At 40.1% G+C, this 23,704-nt stretch overlaps 1 protein-coding gene across 6 annotated transcripts; it reads right to left on the reverse strand.

Annotated features, from left to right (window-relative positions):
- Positions 1–84: 84 nt before the first annotated feature.
- INIP (INTS3 and NABP interacting protein) lies at positions 85–21,960 on the reverse strand. Of its 6 annotated transcripts, XM_025934870.2 has the most exons (5): positions 21,804–21,960; positions 20,572–20,654; positions 7,027–7,129; positions 4,560–4,650; positions 85–3,448 (listed from the first exon to the last, which is right to left on the reverse strand). In XM_025934870.2, exons 2-5 carry the CDS (start codon positions 20,594–20,596, stop codon positions 3,353–3,355), a joined length of 315 nt encoding a protein of 104 aa, XP_025790655.1. In that variant the 5' UTR covers positions 20,597–20,654; positions 21,804–21,960; the 3' UTR covers positions 85–3,352. The 6 variants fall into 6 exon arrangements, with proteins under 6 accessions (XP_025790655.1, XP_086539844.1, XP_086539845.1 ...); XM_086683718.1 differs by lacking the exons at positions 20,572–20,654; positions 21,804–21,960 and adding an exon at positions 13,165–13,615; XM_086683719.1 differs by lacking the exons at positions 20,572–20,654; positions 21,804–21,960 and adding an exon at positions 13,104–13,215.
- Positions 21,961–23,704: the final 1,744 nt, after the last annotated feature.

Below are 23,704 nucleotides of genomic sequence, written 5' to 3' on the forward strand. Positions count from 1 at the left end.
CAAAGCGCAACAAAGAACTGAGACCACTTAATGAGACGTTTTATAGATTGTTCAGAGGAAACAAAATCTGTTTGAAATCAGTGAGTCATTTTAGTTTTTATTACAGAATCATACAAAGCACTATTATCTGTATTTTTGAGCAGTGGCTTTCAAGACTTTTTCTTGGGGTGACTCACAGTGAAAAAAAAAAACAAAACAAATACCTTCTCCATCACGACCCAGGTCATATATATCCATTCATTCCCTCAATAAGCAGGTACTGGCCACCTACTATATGCCAAAAACTAAACAGAATACAGTAGTGAACAAAGAGGAGGGGAGGGAAGGAAACAAATCCTCACCTCAGAGATCTTACATACTAGTACAACAAACAAAACAAGCAAAACACACACACACATGGAAATAGAAGACTCCTGAAACAAAATCTCCTATTACCACATGCCATGCACTCTCATGCTATTTTTTCAAAAAAAGAAAAAAATGCTGGTCACACCCCATTAAAGCCATTAAGTTGGCTTCTCAATTTAGTAACAGGTTGAGGCCTGCACTCGGAAAAATACTGGTCTAGACAATTTATGAAGTAGGCAGAGTGGGTGCTGTTCCTATTTTACAGGTGAGACAGAGTGACATGCCAAGAGAGGCTGAATGAGTTACCCCCCATTCACCCATACTCGGGGGGGAAGCAATGCTGAAGCCTCACCTAGGGCTTCTGACTGGCCCCCTGCCCTTCCCATTATCCTCCGCAGCCCTCCCAATGGTCTTACTTCCTACTTCTGATTATGAAATCCTGACCTTTGCCTGGAGCAGCTCTTCCTGCCCTTCCAGGTAAAATCGGACCAATACTTCCAGGCCTGTCTAGAATGCTTTGTGTTCTGAATGCCTCTTCTATGGTACACTGCCCTCTGGCTTCCTTATCATTTCTGCTATGCCACAACAGGCTCCTCTCCACTGTGACTTCCTTCAGAGCAGGCCTCCTGTTCCCTCCACCATACTACAATGTTTTACAGGGTGTGTGTTAACAAATACATACGGAATGGAACTGAATTTGTAAGTGACTCCCAGGAGAGGGGTGCAAGGAAGTGCTTACTAGCCAGGACTGCAGGATTTAGCAACATCTATTTAAAAGGCTAAGACTGGGGCACCTGTCTTAGTTGGTTAAGCATCTGACTTTGGCTCAGGTCATGATCTCACGGTTTGTGGGCTGAAGCTCCCGGTTCGTGGGTTCAAGCCCCTCATCGGGCTCACTGCTGTCAGCACTGAGCCTGTTTTAGACCCTCTGTACCCTCCTCTCTCTGCCCCTCCCCCACTCACGATCTCTCTCTCTCTCTCTCTCTCTCTCTCTCTCTCTCTCTCTCAAAAATAAAAAAACAAAAGGCTAAGAGACTAGAAAAGATACCAGTGTAAAAAAGATCTCTTTACCTAGGTTATATAAGTCACACATTAGGTAGAGGCTTCAACAGTATAAAAAGTATACAATCCAAATGTTTTATCTTCTTAGCATCAATAAATTTAGAACCATGCCAATCAGTCGTGGGTTGCACAGAACAGAAACTGTCAAAACAATTCAAGAAAATGAGGGCCACTGTAGAAGTCCCAAGGAAGAGCTGGATGGGCCTGAGGCAGGACAGGGGCCAGGGGTCCCTGGGAGCTCCTCAGCAGCAGGGAGTAAGGGCACCTTTGCTGTAATAATGACCATTACAGTGGAACAACTGCCACCTCACTCAAATGCAGAAAATCAGTTCAAATTCTCAAGAATCTAAATGGCACAGCCAAGTCTAGAATTGTCCACTCTTGCTTTAATTAGTTTGGGTTAACATAGAGCTAAGCGGTTGTTGCAAATATCTAGGGAAGGCGGGAAAGAAACCCTTTGAAAAGGGAGATGAACTTCGATTAAATATTGACCTAAGCTGGAATTTTAAGTTTCAGTTCCTACCACCAGAGATGATGGGGACTCAAGGCTAATATGAGGTCAATTATAAGTAGCTATAAAATACTATATCTGTGATATAGTATAAAATATAATTTCAATCCTATTAAAGGTAAGAAAAAAATGTAGATTTTAGCTAAATGACCTCTAAGTTTCATGAACATAGAAATCTATGGCTTTATATATACATACACACACATATATATACATATACATATATATATATATACACATATACGTGTGTGTGTGTGTGTGTGTGTGTGTGTGTGTGTGTGTGTGTGTGTGTGTTGTGAAAATTGAATTCCCCTAACCAATAGTTTTCAGACTTTGTTCTGAATTAGAGATTCTAATTCTGTAGGACTGGAATAAGGTAGGAGGCACTGCCTATTTAAATAGGCACCGCAGATTCTGTTGAAGATGTGTCATATTGAGAAACTTGCTTAACCTAACTCCTTAAATTAAAAAGGGGCTTGACTTGCATACATTTTGCATTAGAACAAAAATGGACGATAAAACTCAGGGACACCATACATGTAGTAACCACTTTTCTTATCACTGTTTTTTGGGTTTTTTTTTTTTATGTTTTTTTTAACGTTTATTTATTTTTGAGACAGAGAGAGAGCATGAACGGGGGAGGGTCAGAGAGAGGGAGACACAGAATCTGAAACAGGCTCCAGGCTCTGAGCTGCCAGCACAGAGCCAGACGCGGGGCTCGAACTCACATGAGATCATGACCTGAGCCAAAATCGGAGGCTCAACCAGACTGAGCCACCCAGGCACCCCTCTTATCACTGTTTTTAATAGCATTTAGTCACATAATTTATAGTGGCATAGGTTTATAAAAGATGTTTAAGATTTGTTGGTAACTTAATTGTATCTTAGATTTTCTTTGAAAATGAAAACAGGAGAGACAGTTATGAGTTAAAGATTTCAGGACGACATGTTGACTATAAACACAAAAGATACACTGATAGCAATTCTGTAAACAGCAAATATAAATGTAACTTATTTAAGTCCATTGGTTCACATTTTTAAAAGCACCCTCATTTTTTTAAAGTTAAGTACTATATATAAATGGTTCATGAAAGTCTATTGTGGACAATGATATATTCAGGCCACCTAGTTGGGGGCGGGGGGTGAATGTATGGGACCATCCAATCCAGAGTCTGATCTGGAGCTAAAACCGAACTGTTCTGTGTGACAAAACAGTGACAAGTAGCATCATCAGTTCCTCAGCGAGTACACTTCCCAAAGCTCGCATCCTCCTGGTGACCCTCCTCTTCTGCTTTGACTTACACATACCTTTCTTTCAAAGAAGCAAAAAGTATAAAAGTTCGCCAAAATTCTGTAAGTCACAGTTTGTATAGCACTAAATGATAGTAGCTTTGGCATCTGATATAGTTGCCTTTGCTACAAATATTTTCTTCACTCTGGGTCAAGGCGAGGTAAGACAGGAAGAATAAGATTCCCAAATGCGGAGTCTTGAGTTATGAAGTATCCAGATGAATGTGCATGTGCGTGCTGGGGGGAAGAGTTTAAAAAAAAAAAAAGCAATTAAGCTATTAAAAGTCACAGTTTTTCAACCAAGGCATTAAAATTACTTATCCTTGAGACAAAATTTATTTTAAAAATCAGTTCTGCTGCTGCTAATTTTGTTTAAATACACGGGAGATGGACAGTAATAAAAAATTCATATTAACAAGCTGCACCAGGCACTCATTTATCAGACCCACTCTCTCCTCTGTGATTCTCTAAAGTCAATAATGAGTCAAAGACATGAATTACTTTGTTTCTTGGAGCAGGGAAAACTAGCAACAAAGATCCCAGAGATCTCCTCTTAATCAACAAAGCAGGAACTTGAGAAAGAAAGGCAGCAGTTGGGAAGGGAGCCGATTACTGGTGATTAAGACACCAACATTTTGTTGAGAATGTTGTAATGTAAGTAACAGAAAACCACCAGTGACCTCCCTCTATCGCTAGAGAAAGGAAGACTGTTTTTAGGTTGCCTGAAGTGAGATGATCTTTTATGTCTCTTCCAATTCTGAAATTCCAAGGTTTAAAAGCATAGGTAATGATGGCTTGTTCAAGGTCTCCGAGAATGTTAAACTATCCAAGATCACTGTAATACTAAAACTGTTTATTATTACTATGAAGAGCAAAATTTTAAAAACTGATGGATTATCACATTCCTATGGTCAGCGTGAATCTTTAAACATATACTGACCATTAAAAAAAGAATCCAAACAACAAAGAACCAGTAAGACTATTAAGGGATGTAACGGCATGACAAATTCGAAAAAAGTATGTACATACCATTAAACTAGGCAGTTTAGCTTTTAACATCATTCTGTCCATCCAAATATCCTAAACTCTTTTGTACACAAGCAATCCCTTGCCAGGTACGGCACAGAATCAATCATGGCGGTGTCAAAACCATAAAAGATACTTTCATTACTGCTGTATTGGTCCTTCAAATCCTTTGAGCATGACTGAACATCAAAAACCCATTGCAATGATGTGCGCAACGCTTTTACTGATATCGTTCCACTGAAATACAAAATGGGAATTGCGCTGGATTCCAAGATCCAGGAAATCTCCAATGAGACAAGAATGTCAGTTACACTTGGCTCACCTGCAAAGCTGCCTTTTGTTGGGCTGCAATATGCTGCTGCTCAGCATGATCCCGGAAGTCCTTATTAAGAGAGGGTCTCGAGAGTGCAATGCTAAAATGGGAATCTTAGTTATTTGGCTGTTGAAAGTAGAGACTTCCTTACTTCTGAATCACATTTTTCATTTATATATTCTTTATAGGGATAAAAAAGGCCTTCCAGAGTAAGTCTTTTTTTCCTTCTCCCACTATCGATGTTAATTTATATGAAGAAAGCCTATATTATTTACTGGGGCTTCGAATTACTCTTTTTTTTTGATGATTTTTTGGGGATGATTTATGGTCCCTTACTTTCAAACAGATCTGAGGTTACTCCAGTCTATCATAAAGTTACATTTATGATGAAAACAGAAGAACTGAATGTTTCAAGCAGAAGGTACAGCAAGTGTAAAAAAGCCCAGGGCAAAAGACCTTGATGTGTCTGAAGGAATTAAGAGTTCAATAGGATTGAAGGTCAGGATTGAAAAGGGGTGAAGTGGGTTAGCAAAAAATGATGCTGGGGAGGAAGGCAGGTGCCAGGATATGAAAAGCCTTGTGAAATACATTAAGAAATGTAGACCTTATCCTAACAGTAAAGGGACACCCCCAAGAGTATTAGAAGCAGAGAAGTGACATGATCATCAGTACCATATGATGGCTCTGAAGGACCACCACTATGGCAGACAGTGCTGGTCACCTCAACAACTGCTGGTCTTCCTATTTCCTTGCCAATGGAACACAAACTTAGTTCTATTATCGGTGTTTCCATGCTTCAGGGCCGGCCAGGCTCATCTCTCAGGGGGTGAACTCTGGTGGGTGTTAAGACAGTGCCATTCCCCTTGCTGGTTTCTGGCTTAGGCAAGAGAAAGATACACAATTCTGGGCAACTAGACTTGATGGGTAGTCTGCCAGAAGCCTTCTGAGAACATTTTCCATGCTCTTGCAAAAGGAACACAGGGGAGGAACCTTCTGGCTTTGGCCTCTATAGGTGGCTCAGTGTAGAGGTGAGGCTAAGGCTACTGCAGTCGTATTTTGACCATTAGGGAGCTGGTGACCCACAGAGAAAGGCACAGAGGGAAGCCAGAGCACTGCTGACACTGTTGGGCCACCGCATGACGCCACTCTGGACACCCCTGCTCTTCATACTCTTGGTTAACGTACATCCTAACGTACGTGCCCATTTTCTTGGTTTTCAGTTACTTTTAGATTAAAGCATCCTAACTGACACAACTGGTAAATGTATTCAGGAAGACTTAAGATGACAGGAAACTCAGTGAGGAAGCAGCTGTAGTAACTGAGGCAAGAAATGAGAGTGGCCAGGACCAGCAGCAATGAAGAAGAATAGATTTGAAACACATTTCAAAGTATAAACATAAAAGAATGGTAAATGCTTGGAGATAGAAATGAAAGGATAATAATAATAAATGAAGGTCACACTTATGTAGATCTGTACCATCCATTGAGACAAGAAACCCAAGAATATTAAGTAGTTAGTTAGAGGCACGAAGGTAAGAGGAGTTAAGCTCGGGACACACTAAGTTTGAAATGCCTCAACGACATCAAAGTGGAGGTATCCAGGAGGCGGTTTGGGACTTGGGAGAGAAAACTAGATAAAAGTTATCAGCACATAAATAACAGGCTGTGAAAGTGGATGCAGCTGTCCAATGGAAAAGATGTGAGAAGACTGGGAAACTGGATCTAGAACTGAACTCTGAGGAGCACTGACATTCACGAGACAGGCAGTGGAGAAATGTCTGCAAGAGAAATCAAGACAGTGTGACACTGAGTGATTGGAAGCCAAGGAAAAAGAGTATTTGCAGAAGGAGGGAGTGATCAGTGGTGTCAAATAATGTTAACATGTCTCGTAAGAAAAGGACTCTGACCTACTGGATTTATCTACAATGAGGGTGCAAGTGACTTAGGGGAGCACGTATTCTTGGGAAGCAGGGAGAGGGGCCTCAAGACCAAGTGGAGTGCACTAAGGAGTAAAAGGGAGTCAGTTAAGATGAGGATAAACAGCACTTTTAAGAGGTCTGGCTGGAAGAGAGAGGAAGGCTAGGGTGGTGGTTAAATGGGATAATCTGAAGGAAGAGATGTAAGAAGGCAGAAACTGAACACAAAGATCATCAAGATACCTAAATTTTACCTGCTTTACAGAACGCTTAAAGAGTGGGATGCTGACAATAATTTCAGTTAACAAACAAAAACCACACAAATCCTTTTCTTTTTTAAAAAGCAGGCTGTAGGGAACATTGAATATTCTAGTTAGAATTAAAATATTTAAAATCCAACAAAATCTACTTGTCTAATTTTTTCAAATCTAACTAGGAAACAAAACATGACATGTAAATTCCAATATTAGAGAAATAAACCACTGCCAATCAACTTGAGGTATTTTGTCCAAAATATTTTTTATATCACTGAATATAAAACCCATATTATTCGTCAATACCTAGCTCCAGGATGATTTGTTGAAGATTGGTTCTGCATGAGTAATTTTCTTTTCTCTTTGTCCAGTTCTGCCAAGATCGCAACTCTGTTCTTGTTTTGAAAACCTAAGAAAGACAGTGGGTGGAGGGGAGAGAGAAATAAAAAAACATTTTAGAGATATTTTTATAAACCCAGGCCATCTAGAAACCCAGAAAGCAAATTCTATTCTCTAACAAGATAACAAACTCACTAGTAAGTAGTTTCCCTAGATGGTTACTCTCTTCCCACTGCCTACTTCCCAGCGACTTTACCAGCACGGCCCACGGATACATGTAAAGCCTAATACTGACTGAGGATTCGAAAGACTTAGTTTTAAAGAACTGTAATCACCAAGGTTTTCAGGAGGAAAACAGCAACAGACATGCTCAGACCTAAACAATATTTCTTTTTCTCAACTGCTTTCATTCAGAAATGACGCACAATCTTTTAAGGAACAAGTCAAAAAACGGTGACTGCCCACACAGCAATTCTGGGAAAGAAATGGAGCCTAATGGGGGGGGGGGGGGGCAGAAAGATGTGTCTGTTAGCAAGTATGTAACATTAGGCTTTTGATTTTTAAATTACAAAAGATCTAGCGCAGAGCGGGCAAAGTGCTGGCCCAGGAGCAGCATCCAACTAGGTTTTTAAAATCTGAAGTAAATGCCAACATGTAAACATTGAGATAATGTAAACAAAATTCTCAGACTTCTTGCTTCTCTAGAAACATGTTGAGAACTGGCAACAAGGGATCTGGATACCCCGTGGTAAAAATTAACTAGAACGAACAGTCCTCACCTTTAATGGGCACTCTCTAACTTATTGCAGTCCTTATTCAACTTGTTTATACGCCCTGTGGGCATTTGAGTTTCGGATCCCTAATTCAGAAGAAAACAAATGGAAAGATAAAAGACAGACAAATGAACCTCAAAGTGAGGTCTCTGTAAACTGAAGAACACCTTCCAAGGGAAAGGAGCACTCTCCCATCTGTATACACGAAGTTACATACATGTAAAGCAAGTTACACCACTAGGTATATTTCCACCTATAGGATGAGACTTTTCTCCACTTCTCAGAAGAGGCTAATGCATTCTTGGAAGATAATTCTGTGGTTCCATTTTTGTAGGAATTTAGAGATACTATAAATAGAAAAGTCCTGAAAACTGGGCCACCTGGCTGGCTCAGTCGGTGGGGCCTGCAACTCGATCTCAGGTTTGTGAGTTTGAGCCCCACATTAGGTGTACAGATTACTTAAAAAAATAAAAATAAAAATAAAGTCCCGAAAAGCAAATTTAAAAATCTGACAGTGTCTAAATTATGTGATGAGCAAAATAAATAACCACACTGGAAAGTACTGATCTGCTGTTTACAGAAATATCAATTTCCCTCAAGATTAATTTGTTCACAAAAAAATGTTTTAGGGTCACTATCAGTAAAGTAATTGTATGTACATAGAAACTGTATGTACAAAACATTAAAAAGACTACATGAAGATAATTTGATAAATAACGTTCAGATAAATACAAGCACAACCGAGTTTTTCAATGCTCTTTGTGTATAAATGCACATAAATTATTTTTATTTATTTATTTAAAATTTTAAATGTTTATTTATTTTTGAGACAGAGAGACAGAGCATGAGCGATGGAAGGACAGAGAGAGAGGGAAACACAGAATCAGAAGCAGGCTCCCGGCTTTGAGCTGTCAGTACAGAGCCTGACGCGGGGCTCGAACCCATCAACCATGAGATAATGACCTGAGCCAAAGTCAGATGCTTAACCGACTGAGCCGCCTAGGCGCCCCAACGTAAACTATTTTTAAATGTGTTTCCTCCAGGAAAAGGAACCAGAGTTCTAGATGCATGTCTTAGGGCAAGAAAAAAAATCAAGGGCCTGGAACATCTAGTGGTCAGGAAGCAAGAAGTTTTTTAAACAATGTCCAGGGTAGTGCTGAAGACAAGGAACCCAACTTAAGGTTAGCCAGGCTGTCACAATTGGAACATTAAAAAGAGAATAATAATTATAGCTAAATAGAACAAATTCAATCTATGATAAGCCATGACTTCATAGAAAGATACAAAAGGGAAAGTTAAAATACATAAAAATATAGTTGTAAAGAAGGGTGAAAATAATAGTTATTATAATTAATAATTAGTTATAATAATTATAGCTAATAATTAGGTCAGTGTTAATATTTAGGGGTTTGTTTCTCCTATTAAATGTGCCTGTTTATAAAATATAGCTGAATACTTTTTTGTTAAGGTACAGGGAGGCAGGGGCAGGCACAGGGAACAGGGGCTAAGTCAAATAGTTCCAGAAAAAGCAGGTTAGGTACTAAGAACAGGAGAGGTAGATTCAGTGCAGGTCCTCACCCATATACACCATTTAAAAGGGGACCCAGTGGCAATGAGCACCCATGTCACACAATGACCAAGTAGAAACTCTGAGTTCTAACTGGATGAATTAGTGAAATATCCTAAAGAAAACTAACTGTATAGACCTAATAATCCCGGACCTCTTCGGAGATGAAACGCATGAAATCCTGGCAGTAAAGCTACCAGAAAAGGGCAATTCATAATGAAAACAGAACACAGAAGTATTTCATTCAGGGACTAACTCCAGGTTGTAAGAAACCAAAAATCTATGGATCAGCATGAGCTTGCAAAAATCCCATTAATTAACTTAACAGGTAAAGTTTAATTGTAGAAGGGACCCAGTGCACACCACCACAGCTTTTAAGCTTTTAATCTTTAAAAGCATTACCAAATCTTGTGTTTTGGCTGAGAATCAAACTTCTCAAAAACACTAAATCCTGACTTGTCTGAAATTTTGTTTTGTTTTTGGTATTGGTAAGATTACTGTAACCCTAGGAAAGTATAGAAAAATTACTAGGATCCTGGGAAAGTACAGAGGTAAGAATCTGAGAAAATTATTATAGCCCCAGTAAGATACAAAAAACAAGTACAGAATGAGTAAATTAATTAATCATGGGTTAATATTTTAAAATCGATTTAAGTGTACTAAGTTTTGCAATAATTAGGGATGTGTTACACAGTCATATTAATTATAATTCTAATTTAAACTATTAAAGAGAATTTAACTAAATAAGCTTATAATCAATTCTACAGGTTTAAAAAATGTTATTTTAGAACTTAGTTTATTAGATGAGTAGGTTTAATACACCGTCAATTAAATTATGAGCAGTGATGAGTATTTTTCTCCATGCAAAAGATCCCCTCAGACTTCAAAGAATTCATTAAAATATTTAAACAAGGGGTCACTGGCCTGGGCTAGCTCCTAGCCTTTCCTCCCTGTAAAGAGGGGATAATGCTTATCTCTGTATCTCACTTGTGCCCCCATGCTCCCACCCAGAAGCTCAAGTTTTAAATTCCTCTCTTCCTACCCACATCTAACCAATCACTGAATCCAACTAATTTTATGTCCTAAACGTCACTAAAGGAACTTCCTCAATCAACTCCTTTTCCAGCCTAACCAAACAAAATGATCTCTTGCATAATATTCTAGATCTTAATGTGTAACTACAGGCAGCTGAGAGCCACAAAGGCTAAACTTCATAGGGAAAGGGTATGGTCAGGTCTTTTAGCCTTTTATATTCTAATCTTGTCTAATGCCCCTGAAACCTATGCTTCCTTCTTGATTTTTAAAAAATAATATATAGTATTATTTTACATGTCTGTTTTGCACAAAACATTTACATTATAAAAGTATATAAAAGTCAACAGATAGCACTTAGGGAGTAATAATAACTTATTGCAAATTTGAAACTCAAGGCACAAACTAGGTAGTTTATCTGGTTGTATTGAATGATGTTCATGCTCTCTGTCTCTCAAAAAATGAATAAACGTTCAAAAAAAGGGCGGGGGGGGGGGGGCGCCTAGGTGGTTCAGTTTGTGAAGCATCTGACTTCCGCTCGGGTCATGATCTTGCAGTTTGTGAGTTTGAGCCCCGCATCAGGCTCTGTGCTGACAGCTCAGAGCCTGGAGCCTGCTTCGGATTCTGTGTCTCCCTCTCCCTCTGCTCCTTCCCTGCTCATGCTCTCTCTCTCTGCCTCTCTCTCAAAAAATGAATAAACGTTTAAATAAATAAATAAAGTATAATGTTATGTAGTGAGAGTCTCCCACCTTTGGGGTTTATACAAACTCTAGGACACCAATATAACATTTAACTGTTTTATTATACTCACTACATGAGTTTTTTTTTAAAAAACACACACCTATCTCGTGCCATAATTTAACATTGCTACATTCTTTTACACATTTCATAAAGTTACATCCAACTTTTATATTCTTAGAAGGGTAAGGGTGTTAAAGATACATCTCACGTGCAGTAATTAATATTCCTTTATAATTAACCCGTTCCCTAACAATTATCTTAGAATAAAGCAGCAGTCTCTAAAATACTTCTACTTTTAGAACTTTAACCCTACCTCCATCCACAACCATATATATATTCTCATCTCCACATTCATTCATAGAAACATTTAACTCCTACACATTTTTTGGTCACTAAAAACACTCTTGAGGAACTAGCCTCACGTCAATTACATTTAAAACCTAACAGCTTGGGCACCTGGGTGGCTCAGTCGGTTGAGCGTCTGACTTCAGCTCAGGTCATGATCTCATAATTCGTGAGTTCAAGCCCCACACGTCAGGCTTGCTGCTGTCGGCCTGTCAATGCAGAACTTGCTTTGGATCCTCTGTCCCCTCTCTCTGCCCCTGCCCTGCTTGAGCTCTCCCGAAAACAAATAAATATTTTAAAAATAAAAAATAAAACCTAACAGCTGATATTCACTTTACATGAATAGCTCTATCACATGTAAACAAGCACTAACTGGAATTCTTTCTACTGAAAAAAAAAAAAAAACTCTAAAGCTAAAGAATGAAAATTATTTTCTTTGTTCAGTAGGGTTATGAATCATCCACTTTCCAATTACAGTTGATAAACTGCTTTCATAACACTTTTTAAAAGATATTTTAAAATATTATTCAAATCCTTTGAGGTGGTTAATCCTACAAGCTAGATATTCTTCACAACTATACTTTTTTTTTTTTATCTTGAGGGAAAGAGAGAGAGAGAGAAAATGTGAGCAGGGGGAGGGGCAGAGAGAGAGGAAGAGAAAGAATCCTAAGCAGGCTCTGTGCTGACAGCACGGAGCCCGACGTGGGGCTCAATCTCACGAACCATGAGATCATGAGCTGAGCCGAAATCAAGAGTCAGACGCTTGACTGAGCCACCCAGGTGCCCCTTCACAGCTATACTTTAAATCAATGTATCATACTTAAGATACCTGTTTTGTATTAAAGGAAAGTCACTGTGGCACTATTTAACATGTTTTAAGTCATTTATTGAATCAACATATATTTATTGTGTATGCTTTATACACAGGCACTAGATAAAGTTCTAAGGATACAATGATAAGCCAGAACTTGGCATGATTCTAGCTCTCATGGCTGCTAGTGAGGATAGAAATGATCAAATAATTACAGAAATGAATGTATACTTAGAATCTAAGATGAGTAGTCTGAAATAAAGAAAGAAAATTCTATAAACACTTATAACAATCATTACCATGGGAATTAATGTTGAGTAAACTTGACCTAGACTGGGAGCAAGTGCACCAGTGAAGGCTTCCAGAGAAAGTAATGCCTGAACTGAAATCTAAAGGATAAATAAATAAGTTCATTAGGGGTGGGGGAAAAATGATACTTCTCCCTATGAAAAGAGCACTGTAGCTGCAATGCTGAGATTAGGCTACACAAGAGAAAACAGGAGACTATTACAGTAGAACAAGCAAGAAATGACAGGCCAGAGAAGTGGAAAGATAGGAACAGATCCAAGAGCTATTTAGGAAGGTGAATCAACAGGACACTGATAGAGTAAATATAAAGTAAGGAGTGAGGAAGGTGTCATGGATGGTTCCTAGATTTCTGACATGGTGAATTATTTCTATTTTTCTACTGCTGCTGTAGCAAATTACTACAAACTCAGTGGCTTAAAACAACATGAAGCTATTATCTTACAGTTCTATAGTTCAGTGGTCTTACTGGGCTACAATCAGGGCTGCATTCCTTTCTGGAGTCTCTGGTGGAGAATCTGTTTCCTTGCCTTTTCCAGCATCTAGAAGCTTCCTGAGTTCCTTGGATCCTGGTACCCTTTCTCTGCCTTCAAATCCAGCAACGTTGCATCTCTCCGACCCTTCTTCTATTGTCATTTCTCTGACCACAGCCAGGAAAAAATTTGCTCCTTTTAAGGACTTGTGATTAAAATGGGTGCACCTGGATAATCCAGGATTATCTTCCCATCTCAAGGCCCTTATTAACCTTAATCACATGGCAAAGTTCTTTTTGCCACATAAGGTAACACAGTCACAGGTTCTGGGGATTATGATGTGGGCATCTTTGGTGGGGGAGGGACCATTCTGCCTAATGATATATGTCATACTCCGTGGTTACAGCTCAAACCTCATCCAGGGGAGACTGCTTGATGTCTAAGTCTTAGCAGAATAAAAGCATATCACATTAAGTCAACATGAGTTGATTATTACCAATAATTAGCTTCTAGGTATCTAGTGAATGGCAAACACTTCTTTTTTTTTTTTTTTTTTTTTTTATTAAATTTTTTTTTTCAACGTTTATTTATTTTTGGGACAGAGAGAGACAGAGCATGAACGTGGGAGGGGCAGAGAGAGAGGGAGACACAGAATCGGAAACAGGCTCCAGGCTCCGAGCCATCAGCCCAGAGCCCGACGCGGGGCTCGAACTCCCGGACCGGGAGATCGTGACCTGGCTGAAGTCGGACGCCCAACCGACTGCGCCACCCAGGCGCCCCTGGCAAACACTTCTTATATCTGGTGAGATCTAAAACTCTTAGCCACCTTTTGGACTTTACTGAGAATACCTATCAAAGGAATAAACACTACTGTCTGCTCAGATGATCTCCCTGTGTTCAAGTTCTCTCTCAGACCTCATGGACTTACTCCCTGTAAGCGACTGCCACTTTTTCTACCTATTTGAGGTTTCCCATCTTCAGGACTGGCTAAATAAGATGATGAGTGATCTGCTTGAACTGACCTTTCCTCATCACTCATTTTTTTTTTTTTTCCTCTTAAACTCACAGGGCCTTTTTTCATTCAGTACAAGGATTTTCTGCCTCATAATAGATGCAGAAGAGATACAAAGATTAAGAAGTCTCTGCCCCTAGTCTAGAACTCCCAATTTTTTCTTAGATGCTATAATTAGAATGTTCTAATCCCTCAGCTAAAGCGCAGTATGGGAAAACATGGGACATGGGCACAGAATCGATTTGATTTCTCATCTAAGCACTACCAGTTACTATTTAATATTGGGAAAATCATCTCACTTTGCAGGACAAATGGGGACAATGGTAACAACTTCAAAGGGTGGTTTTATGAAATATAGGAAATATAGCAGACAGCCTGCCATGTGGTAACTGCTTAATAAATACTAGCTATTACTTTCTAGCATTCTCTATTAGTTAACATCACTAGATTCTCATCAGCCCCATTCTGCCAATCCACTTTCAGTGAATAGTTGTTATTACAAAGAATAAAGCTGATTAGCATGCAGCTTTCTAGGTTACACTCACAGGACAGGGCTTCCAGGCCAGACTGAATGGATCTCAAGCTCTCTCCTAACTATACATACTCTATGAAGCTACTTTACAGCAAATTCTGCCTCAACTCAGTTTCATTCCTATTTGAACCTGGGGCCTACAGATCAATCCCAGCACATCAGAAAAATACTGTACTCTTTGCTTTGCAGTTAAAAATGACACAAAAATGGGGCGCCTGGGTGGCTCAGTTGGTTGAGCGTCCGACTTTGGCTCAGGTCATGATTTCACAGCTCATGGGTTCGAGCCCCAGTCAGGCTCTGTGCTGACAGCTCAGAGCCTGGAGCCTGCTTTGGATTCTGTGTCTCCCTCTCTCTCTGCCCCAACCCACTCGCATCCTGTCTTTGTCTCAAAAATAAATAAACATTTAAAGAAAAAAATTTTTTAATAAAAAAATAAATGACACAAAAAGAAATCTAGCTTTAAAAAAAACCTACTGTAGGGGCGCCTGGGTGGCTTGGTTCAGCGTCCGACTTTGGCTCAGGTCATGATGTCACTATTCCTGAGTTGGAGCCCTTCACTGGGCTCTCTGTGGTCAGCACAGAACCCACTTCAGATCCTCTGTCTCCCTCTCTCTGCCCTTTCCCTGCTCTCTCTCTCTCCCTCAAAAATAATATATAAACAAAAAAACAATTAAAAAATAATAATAATCTTTAAAAATAAACAACCTACTGCAGGGGCGCCTAGGTGGTTCAGTTGGTTGAGCATCCAACTCTTGATTTCAGCTCAGGTCATGATCCCAGGGTCATGAGATTAAGCCCTGTGTTGGGTTCTATGCTGACAGCACAGGGCCCGCTTAGGATTCTCTCTCCCTCTCTCTCTCTGTGTCCCTTGGGATTCTCTCTCCCTCTCTCTGTGTCCCTCTCCTGCTCTCGTGCATGTGCCCACAATCTCTCAAAATAAATGAATCTTAAAAAAAAAAAAAAAACCCAACTGCAAATTGCATTTTTGCATCCACACTCTCCATTTTAAAATATACAAATGTAAGAATTTAAATATGATTTTTATCCTTCAGTGAGACAAACTCTTAATTAAGATGTAGTATATCTTAGTACAAGGCTTAAGGGTACGTTTGCTTTTCTTCTGGGCTATAGATGGTTTGGGGTAAGATAATATCTGGGCCTGAGGTCAAGCAAGACACCTCCCAAGAGTTATGCCACCCCACTCTTACATAGCACCCTGAAATCACAGCTAAGAGCATCTAGTATGGTCCCAAATCAGTAGTTCCCACCACCTGATCTGCAGGGCCTATAATTATTACTATAAACATTTTGAGATAACTATAAAAGAGTCAAGGAAAATAATTCACATTTCTTACTATTTCACTAGGTTTCTCTGTGTCTGAAATCAGGTCGGTCCAATTGGTTGGACCAATCCACACGTACGTAGGACCTTGATATTTACCAATAATGAAAGATTCTTTACATAGTACCTTGGCCAAATAGCAGTTTGACAATCTGCCTCTACATGTTAAAATTCTCAAAATGTTACTCATCCATCAAGTAGTTATTAAGAACGAACCAAATGTTCCATACTACGACAGATGCTAAGAATAGGAGACTTCAGTGATGGTTTGCCAAGAGCTTATGAAATTAGCAGTCTTGACTGCTACCACAGTATGACAGACTGCTAGATCTGCTAGAGGGCTCAGTGAACACAATGGGATTCTGTCTTCTATACTAGAGACATTAACAAATTGCAGTGTACAGATCAGGATTTCTTTTTCAGTCATGGTTCTCTCAGTTATCATTATAAGATAATTATGGCACTTGGCATTCAATCTCTGTATTGAGTAGTTCCTATACAAGTAAACAGTACAGAAATAATTTAATATAGAAAGTAAAATGCAATACATCCAAATAGGTAAGAATTTAAAAATTCACTTGGAGTCTATGGTGCATGATATGGACTCCCTCTGCTGGTGCCTAACAGCAGCCCAGGACACCAACAAAATCATGGACAACAAAAGCCAAAAGGCTAATCTAAATTCGCTTCTATTTAGATTAGGGGATGTTTCACAGAAGATGATTATGGATAAATCAAGAACAACCCTAAAAATTGTGTTTTATTGCAAATGTGGAAAAAAAACCCAGTAAACTGTAAATCTCGATTATTTGTGGTATTAGAACAGATAACTTAAAATTTATTTTCATCTGGACTGGACTGTGTGATTTTTTTTTAGCAGCATATTTCCTTTCAAAAATAGACATATCTTTGATTTTATTTTGGTTCAAATTAAATTACTTTTAATCTGATAACTTGATGAAAAGAAGAGATCAAAGACCAGAAGGGAACGTTGACCTGTGATTAATCCACAGAGCACACAAATCACACATGGTTATTTGAGAGAACAGAACAGTTCTTAGCTAGTTACAACTGTCACTATAGCTAGCTTTTCACAACATTACACTTCTATAAAACTCAGGCAACCTTTAGTTTGCCCTAAATGCAACTAATATACTAAAAAAAGTTTACATATAATAAGACAGCAGACTTCCAACTTCCAGTACTAGCAGAGTAGTTTGGTTAGACCAACCCTGCCACTGTAGAAGTTTAAATTCTGGACAAAGCATTAAAAAATCATTATGTGAAGGCAGTAGAAACTAACCCAAATCAGGCAGAAACTACAATTAGGGAGATTTGGGAATGTGTGACTTTTTGTTCAATTCACAGTTTGGATTGCCTCACCTTACTGGCTTTTGAGGTATCAGAGGACAGAGTTCAGGGCTGGCAGAGTAGCCAGAAAATAAGGGGAGAAACCCAAGAGGGAAAGGCATAGGGAGTAAAGCCTATAAAATCCACCCAAAGTGTTTGCTTCTTGCTAAAACTACACATGTATGGGGGAAACCCCAGGAGATTTAGCAATAAAGTAGCAGCTGGAAGCTTACAAGACTGAGCAGAGATTTCAGCTACTGACCAACACAAGGAGACAAGAGTTTGGAGTCTGAGTTGAGTTGAAGGCTTGCATCTGCTAGAAATCACATTTCAGAGGAATACAAAAAGAATCCAGAGTCTCTACAATGTATTAGTCATAATATCCAGTATCCAATAACAAATCACTAAGTATAGCAAGAAAAAGGAAAACATGACCCACACTCAAAAAAAAAAAAAAATACAGTCAACAGAAACCAACTCCAAGATGATCCAGATGATGCAATTAGTGGTAACAAAGGGCTTATATCCAGACTCTTAAAAAAACAAAACACTTCATAATAAAAATAACCCAATTTTTAAAAAATGAACTAAACACTCAAACAAATCACATAAAAGGATTTACAATGGCCAGGAAGTACAAAAAAGAGCTCAACATTTGTCATCAGCAAAGTGCAAGTTAATACTATAATGAGATGTCACTTCCTGTCCTCTAAAATGACTAAAATTAAAGAGACCTATAACGGTGTATGTAGAGCACCCAGATTTCTCACACATTGCCAGAGGGAATGTAAAATGGTACAAGCAGTTTGGGAAAAGGTTTGGCAGTTTTTTATAAAATTAACAATATACTCAGTTGCTCCACTTGTATCTATTAATCCAAATATCTACAAAAAGACATATAAACGAGTATTTTCAAAGCAACTGTATTCACAGTGGCCAAAACTGAGACAACCCCAAAACCCCTGAACAGGAGAATGAATAAAAAAATGGTGGTAAATACAGAGTAGAAAACTACTCCAGAATAAACGTAATGAACTATTGATACATGGCATGACAGTGAGTGAAAGCTGGACACAAACAAGTACACACACTATGATTCCATTTATATGAAGTTTAAGACAAAACTAAGGTTAAAAAAATCAGAACAGAGAGGATAAAAACATATGGGTCAAAAAAAGTTCAGAGTTGATAGGGAAAGGAAATAGAGGTTTGCTTTCAAGTTGTGGAACAGGAAACAACTTACGAAGTGGGATTTAATACTTTCTAGAGATTAAATTTTACTTTGTAAAACTTTTTTTTTCAGAGAGAGAGTGAGTGTGAGCAGGGGAAAAGAGCAGTGACAGAGAAAGAGAGAATCTCAAGTAGGCTCTAGGCTCAGCACAGGGCCTGATGTGGAGCTCAATCCCACGACCCTGGAATCATTACCTGAGCTGAAATCAAGAGCTGGACGCTCAAACAACCAAGCCACCCATGCACCCCTAAGACTTATTTTTATTTTATTATTTTAAGTTTATTTATTTATTTTGAGAGAGAGAGCACACACGCACGTGAGCAGGGTGGATAGAGGGAGAATCCCAACCAGGCTCCATTCTCAGCTTGGAGCCTGACTCACGGCTCTAGCCCATGACTGTGAGATCAACTGTGAGTTGAAATCAAGAGTCCAATGTTCAACTGACTGAGCTACCCAAAATTTATTTTTAAATAAAAACTCCTTCTCTAGGATGTGTCTGACTTGATTTGCTTTAGAGAGCTTCTAAACAGAGATGTACATGAAAGTTTCTAGAACAAATGAAGATAAAGGCATGGATATTGCCTGGTGATAATATAACGTCTTAAAAGTGGTTCTGGGGACGCATGACTGGCTCAGTTGGTTAAGCATCCGACTCTTGATTTCGGCTCAGGTCATGATCTCACAGTTCATGGGATGGAGTCCCATGTCAGGCTCTGTGCTGACATTGCAGAGCCTGCTTGGGATTCTGTCTCTCCCTATCTGCCCCTCCCCCACTTGTGTGGGTTCTCTCTTTCTCAAATAAATAAACATTTAAATGAATGAATGAATGAATGAATGTGGTTCTGACATGTGGATGCCTGGGTGGCTCAGTCGTTAAACATCTGACTTTGGCTCAGGTCATGATCTCATGGTTCATGAGTTCAAGTCCCATATCGGGTGAGCTCAAGCCCCACTTTAGGTGAGCCCGGCTTCTCTTTCTCTCTCTCTCCCCCTCTTGTGGGATTCTCTTCCTCTCCCTTCCTCCCTCCCTCTCTGCCCCTTGCTCACTTGTGCCCTCTCTTTCAAAAAAAAAAAAAAAGTGGTTCTGAGAGGTGCCTGGGGTGGCTTAGTCGGTTGAGTGTCCAACTCCTGATGTTGGCTTAGGTGCTCAGGTCATGATCTTGAGGTTCGTGGGTTGAAGCCTCCCATTGGGCTCTGTACTGACAGTACAGAGCCTGCTTGGGATTCTCTCCCTCTTCCTCTCTCTCTGCCCTTTCCCTGCTCTCTCTCTTAAAATAAATAAATAAACTTAAAGTGGTTTTGATTGCAAGTAAAAGAGAACACAGGTTTATACTGTGAATAATCTTAACACAGGTTAAAATACAGGATTAATAGGGGCGCCTGGGTGGCTCAGTTGGTTAAGCATCCAGCTCTTGATTTTGGCTTGGGTCATGATCTCACCGTTTGTGAGATCAAGCGGGCTCTGTGCTGGCAATGTGGAGTCTGCTTGGGACTCTCTCTCTTCCTCTCTCTCTGCCCCTCCCCTGCTCTTTCACTCTCAAAAATAAACAAACATTAGAAAAAAACAAACAAACATAGAATTAATAGCTATTAAGAATGTTATATATCTGATACAATCTTGGACTTACTTCAAATACAGGGTTTTTACTTTGCTATTCATTTTTTTTTCTCTTTTTTTTTTTTTTTTTGGGGGGGGGACAGAGAGAGACAGAGCATGAACGGGGGAGGGGCAGAGAGAGAGGGAGACACAGAATCGGAAACAGGCTCCAGGCTCCGAGCCATCAGCCCAGAGCCTGAAGCGGGGCTCGAACTCACGGACCGCGAGATCATGACCTGGCTGAAGTCGGACGCTTAACCGACTGCGCCACCCAGGCGCCCCTTGCTATTCATTTTTTATTCTGACTACAGTTAACTGCTGTATACTAACTTTTCTATTAAAACATGTTCACTATTATGGGGAAAAGTTCCCATTAATAACAAGTTCCAGCATGCGTTACCTTGTCCTGATGAGTTTGCTGCCATATCTTCCTATTTTGCTTCAACTATGTTCAGTGGCAACTGGTCAGCAATTTCCAATCTCCTGTAAAAAAAAAAAAAAAAAAATACGTGTACAAACATATAAAATGCACCATACTTTAATAACAAACTAAAAGTTGTCAGGAACAGCTAGCTTTCCTACAATGAAACATTTGCAGTGTCTTCGTTTCATCAGAAACATACATCTGAAAAAGCACACAGACTTAAATCACAAACTTAAACTCTGCAAAGTCCTCAAGTATTTAATTAGAACGTTAAGTGTTTATTCTTGAAGATGTTGATACCAACATTTAGCATTACTCTCTTTAATATACACCATTACGTTGTAGTTACCAAATACTACCACATATATCAACCGATTGACAGCATCAATATGAGTGCTAGAAAGAAAAAAAAATCATTCCGCTATGGTGCTTTTGGATTCACTTAAAATATATCCAGCAACTACTGTGTATACTAAAAGCTAAAAAGGAAAACAAGCCTAGAATTTACCAAGTATATAGTCTGCACCATACACTAAGATGCTTGAAATTATTTTACTTATCAGCATTTTATAGATAGGGAGATCCGTGCCCAAGGTCACAAAGCTAGTAAGAATACTTTGGGCTGTTAGTTTCCAAACTTGGTGGGTTTTGTATTAGGCCTTGGGGAGATCGCAAATGAGCAGGACCCTACGCCAGCCTTCAAGGAACATGCAATCCTATGGGAAAATATACTCATTCAAGCAACCATACGAATAAGTTTAACAAACGCGCTCTTTAAAAGGCGTAACCAGTGCTCCGGAAGCAGAGAGGAGCTGATTCTTTCGACGTGATGAAGGATGCCTTTAGGGGAACTCCGGAAAACTACAAGGGCTAGCAAACGGATAGCGGTTTTGAACAAAATATCGTTAGGCGCTTCCTCGGCAGAAGCACAGGGCGAGGCAAGCAGGTTGGGTCGGGAAGAAAGAGGGCCATCTAGTGAAGGGGAACGTTAACCGGGGATGTGACAAGGCGGCACCCGCGACTCAAACGGCCCTTGCAGGAGGGCGTGGAGGGCGGGCTGAGCGGGGGCTGCGGCCGACACCACCCAGAGGAGGGGGAGTGAAAAAGGTGGGGAACCCGCTAGCCTGTGGCAACAAAGAACGCGGCAGCAGATCCGCGCTGCCGCCACACACTTCCATCCCCCGGCGCCATCAGGTGGTCCTACTTACCCGGACCACGAAAGCGTCCAGGACCCTCCACGCGTCCAGACCGCTCTCTCAAAGGGGGCGCGACCACTTAAACACCTGCAAACAGAGCCCAACGTGCAGCCCTACAACCTTCCCGCCCCCGCTACGCTTCCGCCTCCTGCCTGACGTACACTGGAGGGAGCGGAAGTCCCGCCTCCCGCCTCCAGACAGCAGCGGCTGCCCACTGTGATTCGTGCTTTAACTGCTCAGCGCAGGCGCCACTTCCCTTTTGAAGAGTGACAGCCGAAAAAGCTCATGGGAGATGCAGGCGGTGCTGTTGGGGGCGGGGCTTAGGGAGACGCTTGTTGCCGGCTCTGCCGGGCAGGGGCGGGGCCGAGACCGGCTGAGACCTTAGCACCGCGAGTGGCCCTTTCGTCAAAGCCACTGTTCAGATAAAAGTCACTATCCTGGCCAGGCCTGCGACGATAGGAATCCACTCCGGCTAGGATAAGAGGAGGGCCAGTCTTCACAGGCAGGGCTGGCTTTTATTATTCAACAACCATCTGGGGTTTTGCGTCTGCACTTTTCCACAAATCCCAGGGATTTTTTTTTTTTTTATAGTTTACATAATTATACATAAGAAAAGCACCAAACATGCAGAAGTGTTTGCTACTGTGCTATAATCTGTTTAAGAAATGGCTGTGGCACATTTTAGAACACAAAGCCCCTCCTAGTGGGATCACCTGATGCCTGATCTACAGATCTACCTATTTACATTAAAAGGTAACCATGTATTGGTGTGTTTCACCTGTTCTGTGGTGGGTAACCCCTGTTATGAATATTTCTAGAATTTGAACATCGATTCTTAATGTTTGCTCAATGGTAAATGTTTATAAGGCACAACTTTGTTACGTATGGGTCTCAAATAATAACACTACCAAGCATGTATTGAGTGCCTTCTGCATGCTAGGTTCTTCTTGTGCATCGGGCTCTGATCCTGCCATTTCCTGATTTATATATGATTTATATTTATATATTTGTGTATGAAACTCAGAAATGTTGAATTACTTTATGTCAAGTAACAACCTGAGTTTCAAAGAAGTAAATGTTTGCCAGATGCTAAGGCCCACACTCTTAAGTCTCACACATTGTCTCTGCTCTGGAGGAAGGAATTCCTCAGAGTCCAGCCCTTGCTGACATCTTCAATGTAGATATAAAGTGTAATACGTGAGCATTCTGGTAGTCGGCCAGGACTGCTTTTCAATTAAGAGGCATTTTTTGAGGGGTGCCTGGTTGGCTCGGTTGCAAGAGCAGATGACTTCTGATCTCAGGGTTGTGAGTTGGGAGTTCTACGTGGGGTGTGGAGATTACTAAAAAAATAATAATAAATGTTAAAAAAAAAAAAAAGGCCATGGGGCGCCTGGGTGGCTCCATCCGTTAAGCTTCCAACTTTGGCTCAGGTCATGTCACGGTTTTTGAGTTCGAGCCCCGCGTCGGGCTCTGTGCTGACAGCTCAGAGCCTGGAGCCTGCTTTGGATGCTATGTCTTCCTCCCTCTCTTTCTCTCTCCCCCTCCCCCACTTGTGCTCTGTCTCTGTCTCTCAAAAATAAATAAATAAATAAATAAATAAATAAATACATACATACATACATACATAAATAAATAAATAAATAAATGTAAAAAAATTTTTTTTATAAAGATCTTTTTGAGTCCTGGACTGACTAAAAAGATGACTGGGATGTATACAGCTTACAAAACCTTAGGAAATTTTTTTCGTTTTAGGTGGCCTGATTAGATAATACAGAAACTAGGGCATAAGAAAGCTCCAGTCTAAGTCCTTTTTTGGTTTGTTTTCTTCAAGTTTTTATTTAAATTCTAGTTAGTTAACATACAATGTAGTATTGGTTTCAGGAGTAGGATTTAGTGATTCATCACTTACTCAT

Source organism: Puma concolor, chromosome D4 (genome assembly GCF_028749965.1).
Source record: "Puma concolor isolate L17-30 chromosome D4, mPumCon1.1.hap2, whole genome shotgun sequence".
Taxonomy (NCBI): domain Eukaryota; kingdom Metazoa; phylum Chordata; class Mammalia; order Carnivora; family Felidae; genus Puma; species Puma concolor.